This window comes from Lolium rigidum, chromosome 1 (assembly GCF_022539505.1).
Source record: "Lolium rigidum isolate FL_2022 chromosome 1, APGP_CSIRO_Lrig_0.1, whole genome shotgun sequence".
In the NCBI taxonomy this organism is placed as follows: Eukaryota; Viridiplantae; Streptophyta; class Magnoliopsida; order Poales; family Poaceae; genus Lolium; species Lolium rigidum.
The window spans coordinates 321179044-321184704 of NC_061508.1; the positions used below are offsets into that span (position 1 = coordinate 321179044).

General features: G+C 47.4%; 1 protein-coding gene across 1 annotated transcript; it reads left to right on the forward strand.

Annotated features, from left to right (window-relative positions):
- Window positions 1–4133: 4133 nt before the first annotated feature.
- On the forward strand, window positions 4134–5217 carry LOC124698416 (ethylene-responsive transcription factor 3-like). The gene has a single exon (XM_047230907.1). The coding sequence runs from the start codon at window positions 4334–4336 to the stop codon at window positions 4922–4924; it is 591 nt and encodes a 196-aa protein (XP_047086863.1). The 5' UTR covers window positions 4134–4333; the 3' UTR covers window positions 4925–5217.
- Window positions 5218–5661: the final 444 nt, after the last annotated feature.

Here is a 5661-nt window from a genome sequence, read left to right on the forward strand (position 1 = left end):
ATGGAGAAAGATGATTGGCCTTTGCAGATATTTTGAAATTTAGAAATAGATTTGAAACAGAAGTTTGGAAGTTGTTTGCAGCTATTGTTTAGAGGTTTTTTTTTGTTGAAAAGGAAAAGACACAAGGGAAGGTTTTATTAAACCATATGAGAGGCAACCAAACTAATTAGGTTTATAAAATAATCTTCTTTTATTTTGAGAAAACATGGGTATGATGTATGCACGATGACTACGATTTTTGGAACGAAACGGAAAACAAGCATCGAGCAAAATCTACTGGTAGGGTTTTTCCGGGTCGTTACAGTTACCACCTGGAAGACCAGCTGGTCTCCTTAGATAGGATCGACGCGGAGTGCTGGAGGCAGCGTAGCCGCCTTCAGTGGACTCTGCAGGGGGACTCCTGCACGGCCTACTTCCACACGATTGTGAATGGGCGCAGATGCAAGTGCTCGATGCCCCACCTCGTGACTGATCTTGGGGAGATTGACGATCAAGCGGCCATGCTTGAACACATCTACCAGTCCTACCAGGGCCATATGGGATCCATTGGGGAATCTAGGGTGTTCGCCCTAGGCCCTAACCTGTGGGACGAGGGCGGCAAAATCTCGAACATCAATAACAGGGATCTGGAGCTCACCTTCATGGCACAGGAGCTTGATGACATCCTGCTTAGCATGAAGCCTGACTCCACCCCTGGTCCAGATGGCCTGCCTGTCCTCTTCTTTCGGAGATTCTGGGAAATTCTCCGCGCTCCTATCCTCACGCTGCTCAACGACTTCGCCCTAGGGAGGGTGGACATTGCTCGCCTTAACTTTGGTATTTTACTGATCCCCAAAAGTGCATGCGGAAAAGATCAGACGTTCCCCAGCTCAGATAACATGCCAAACAATCGATCCCACCCCTCAAGGTGTTATCCAGAAATGTTCCCCCCTGGTGCAGCAACAAAGTTTGGAAGAAGCAAAGAAGTGGGCGGTTGAATGAAATATCAGTGTTGAAGACATTATGGCTTCCCAAGACGACTTGTTTCCCAAGGCTGTTGTAGCCCCTAAGCCTAAATTTGCCATGGGGGAGCCTTTGGTCACCAAAGAGAGGTTGGTAGAACTGCCAACACATATGCGTCACTTGCATGCATGGTACCTGACTGCCGTAAAGAATGGGAGAATAATGATCGTGGAGAAAGTCCCACAGGAGTACTACGGCCGACCCAAAGAGATTCATGTCAAATTTGACGAACTCTTCCAGATGTATAATTGCGAAGCCCTCGACAAATCTATCATCAGTTGCTATTGACTGTAAGTTGTTCAATTCTTTGTCTACATATAAGTTGTTCAGTTATTTCAGTTGTTCAGTTCATTGCATGTAATTATCCTCATTATATTCTTTTGTACTCTATTATGCAGAATGAAGATCCTGGTCTGTAAAAGTAGGAACATCCTAAATGTTGGGTTCATCGACCCAGATAAAGTACATATAAAGACGCTAACTGATAAACCCGAGGAGACGGGGAAAACCCTCTAATGTTTCTAACGGAGCAAAATTTCTGTGATCACAACTGTTTCCTTACAACTTCAGGTCACGGTCTTACTCTGTTGTGTCAATTCACTCACAAGAGTAATTGATGAGTTACTGACGTATTTATATACATGTGCAGCTTCCACTGGATTCTGCTAGACATTCAAATTGATGAGGGAAGAGTTGATGTCTTCGACCCATTCACGAGAAACATGGAACAGTTCTAAAGCATGCAGGACATGCTCTAAAGGTAATTTCAATCATTCTCGCGCTATATCGATCTATTTCGATGATTTTCTCAGATATCAAGTAATGAATAACTTAGCAATTCATTTTCCTTGCCGGACAGGGTTTGGAAGCGGTTCAAGTGATGGTATCTCTCATGAGAAGCTGACGTTTAGAAGTGTTCAGGTAAGTTGTACAAGATAGGGTCGTGCATCTCTTTAATTTTATTTTAAATACAATTATGATGCTAGATTATTATTTTGATTAAATTCCATTCTCATAAAGTGCGACAGCAGCCACCGAAGACGAATCTATGTGGATACTACGTTTGCGAGTTCATTCGCACGTTTACCTCTAAGCGCAAGGATTATAGATACGCCATAAGCAATACATTCAAAACTTTATTTTATTACCATCACTTTTTGTCATGATTGATATACATATTGATCTCCTTTTCTTATATAGTTCGAGGCTATGCGGAATAAGTTCCTACCAACGCACAATTGCTGTTGCACAGGAGATGGCGGGTTTTTTGAGGACAGAAGCTGTAGACGACAAAGGACGATTTAGTGTAGCTAAGGGTCATTACTGATGTCAGTCTGTGTAATCGAACAGACGGGCTCTAGTCCCGGTAATTGTGATCTCCATGTAATTGCATATATATGCTCGATCGTAAGACAAGTTATCTTATATATATGTACGAACGTGTACAAGTAGAAACATACGAAAACTATTTTAAAATAAAGAAAGAAAGAAATAAAACACAACAAAATAAATTATATGTCGCAGGACAGAAAGTGCCCAAGTTCCTGCCGTGGCAGAGACTCTTTAGTCTCGGTCCGTGTTGCGAGCCGGGACTAAAGGGGGTGCCCCCAGCGCGCTCCACGACACCCACATGGAGGGCCGTTTGTCCGGCTGGTAACCGGGCCAGGACTAAAGGGTTCGCCTTTAGTTCCGCCTGGCTAGTCCCGGTTGGTCAACCGGGACTAAAGCCCCTTGCGGGCGACGAAAGGGTCTGTTTCCAGTAGTGATATTATTCTCCTAATGATATAATCTTGTTATTAGTAACATCCAATGTTCATGATCAGGAAATCTTGATCATCAATTAATCAACAAGCTAGTTAAACGAGAGGCATACTAGGGACTCCGACTTGTTTACAAAACACACATGCATTAACGTTTCCAGTTAATACAATTATAGCATGAGATATATATATCTATCATAAACATTAAGATATAATAACAACCACTTCATTAGCATATCTCCAACAGAGATCGCCGTTCCTGGTCGAGATCCTCCTATCATGCGAGACATGAATGAAGCTGAGTTTGGACGCCTGACTCAGCCCCACACTATCCCTCCTTCACAATCGATTAAGTTATAAAGTGGAAAGAGAAGGGGGATAGATTCAGTTTACCAGCCAGGGAGGTGAGCCTTTTGAACTGATCTTTGTTATTTTCAAAAATGAAATTGAATTACATCTCTTGTGATACAACTCCCGTCGAAGAGCTCTAGGGGCTTCGTCCGCTAGTGAAACTCCACCACTGAATAATTCAGCCACCGCACGAGGGGTGAACCGGTGTAACCTGGACTTCAGTAGAAGGGTGTACCAAATCTCACACGAAAAGGATCATAGCACTACAATATGATTGGTTGTCTGCATTTCTTGGGAGCATAAGACACATGCGTCGACCGGGGTGCTGTAGTCCTCTTCTGTGTATCTGTCGAGTCCACAATCTATTTTGCATGGTGAACCATAATGCAGCTTGCCTGTGCTTGTTATCTTAGGTTTCAAGTATTGTAAACAACATTCACTTTCTATTTCAATATAGAAGTCATGCAATCCTCTTGCGTGTTCTTAAAAAAAAAGAAATCTGATTTACATGTTCATGAGATTCACACAAAGGAAGTTCTCCCACTACAATTACGAGACATCAAAGTATCAAACCAACATGCGATTGGATGGTTGGGAGGGTGGTGGCACTCCTTAACCGTCAGAGTTCGCTATTATGCTAAATAAGAAACCTGGTTACACAAAGAAAGTCCACCAAAATTAACAACCGTTTCCATTCCAAACACTCCACGTATATGGTACATCGGTGGAGTCCATCCATGGTAGCGAGGCGATACAATATCGCCGCCGCGTTGCCGTTGCGCCACCCGAGATTTACCATCGCCATCACCCGAATAGGGCGAGTTGGTTCGTATCCAGCCATCCGCCCGCCTGGCTGTGCAGCCGAGAACCGAAATGTGATGCGACGCGCCCAAACGGAAGAACCAGGAGCAGGCACGGCTGCCGCTGCCGACCCAAAATCCACGGAAAAGGGGAAAAATTCTAATATTTAATACAGAGGAGAGGAGAGGAGAGGAGAGGAGAAATTGTGGTGGAGCAGAGCCCCGAGCGGCCACCACCAGCACCAAGGTAGGGGAAGCAGAAGGGGAGGAGAAACCAAAGCAAGCAGCCCGAGGGGCCAGGGCAGGGGTAGCGAAAACAAAAAACCACAGGGGGGAAGAACAACACACGCCACTGACCAAACCCTAGGCCAGCCCAGACGAGACGAGGAGGGGAGGAGGCCCGCCAGCGCGCCGGCCGCGATGCGCAAGGCCAGGCCGCCCCACCCCCACCCGCACCCCTCGCCGTCCCCGGAGATCCGCTACCGCGGCGTCCGCAAGCGCCCCTCCGGCCGCTACGCCGCCGAGATCCGGGACCCCGCCAAGAAGACGCCGATCTGGCTCGGCACCTTCGACTCCGCCGAGGACGCCGCGCGAGCCTACGACGCCGCCGCACGATCCCTCCGCGGGCCCACCGCCCGCACCAACTTCCCCTCATCCGCCTCCGCCGCGCCTCCCCCGCCGCGGCCCCCGGCCGCGGCGGCCACGCCCGCCACCTCCAGCCACAGCAGCACCGTCGAGTCCTGGAGCGGCGGCGGCCCGCGGGCCCCCGCCCTGGCGCCCCGCAGCGCCGCCACCGCGACCACCGATGAGGACCAGGAGGACTGCCGCAGCTACTGCGGCTCCTCCTCCTCCGTCCTCTGCGCCGGCGCCGAGGACGACGACGACACCGCCGCGGCATCCCGCTCCCCGCTGCCCTTCGATCTGAACATGCCGCCCCCGCAGGACGCCACCGCGGCCGCCGCAGAGGCTGACCAGATGAGCTGCCGCTACGACACGCTGCTACGCCTCTAGCCGACCTGCTTCTTCACGAGAATAGCAAGGATTGGGAGAAAGGAAAGATCGAGATCAGATCAGCGCTGCCACGCCCCGCTCCGCGCTGCTCTGCTCTTGCCCCTTCTTCCGATCATCTGGTGGTGGACTTCTCTCTCACCCTCACGCTAGAAACGGATAATTCTTCTTGCCTCTCTCTCTCTTTTTTGTTTTTCCTCTTCTTCTTTTCTTGTTTTTCTTACCACTTTGATTCGATATGTGAATAATTCAGTCATGTAAGCTGCTGCGAGCGAGGAAATCTGAGCTTTTCCTTATCTTTCTCTGTGGTATTCTTTCTGATGAATAATCTATGTTTCATTAATTCGATAAGGTAACCGATCAAATGAAGAGGAAACATATTTATACATGTGCAGTCAGCAACTGCTTCATCATCTCAAATCTGTACTGACTGAGTTGTGAATGTTAAGATGTAGCATTATCTGAATGTACTAAGAAGTATGTATTTCAATCGCTTATACTCAATACATGATGAAGTTGCTTCTGTTTTCTTCCCCAAGCATGTGCATCGGCCTAAACATGTGCATCGGAAAATATATAGCATGGTCATGAGAACGCAAATTATCAACGGTATGTATGCATTACAACTGCAAGTTTGGTAGATGCTATTATTTGAAAGTTCTAATTCTAACTGGAATGTTGAATTGCTTTGCAGTGTTTCTTCTTTCTTGATACTGATCTTATAGCAATTGTTTTGTGCT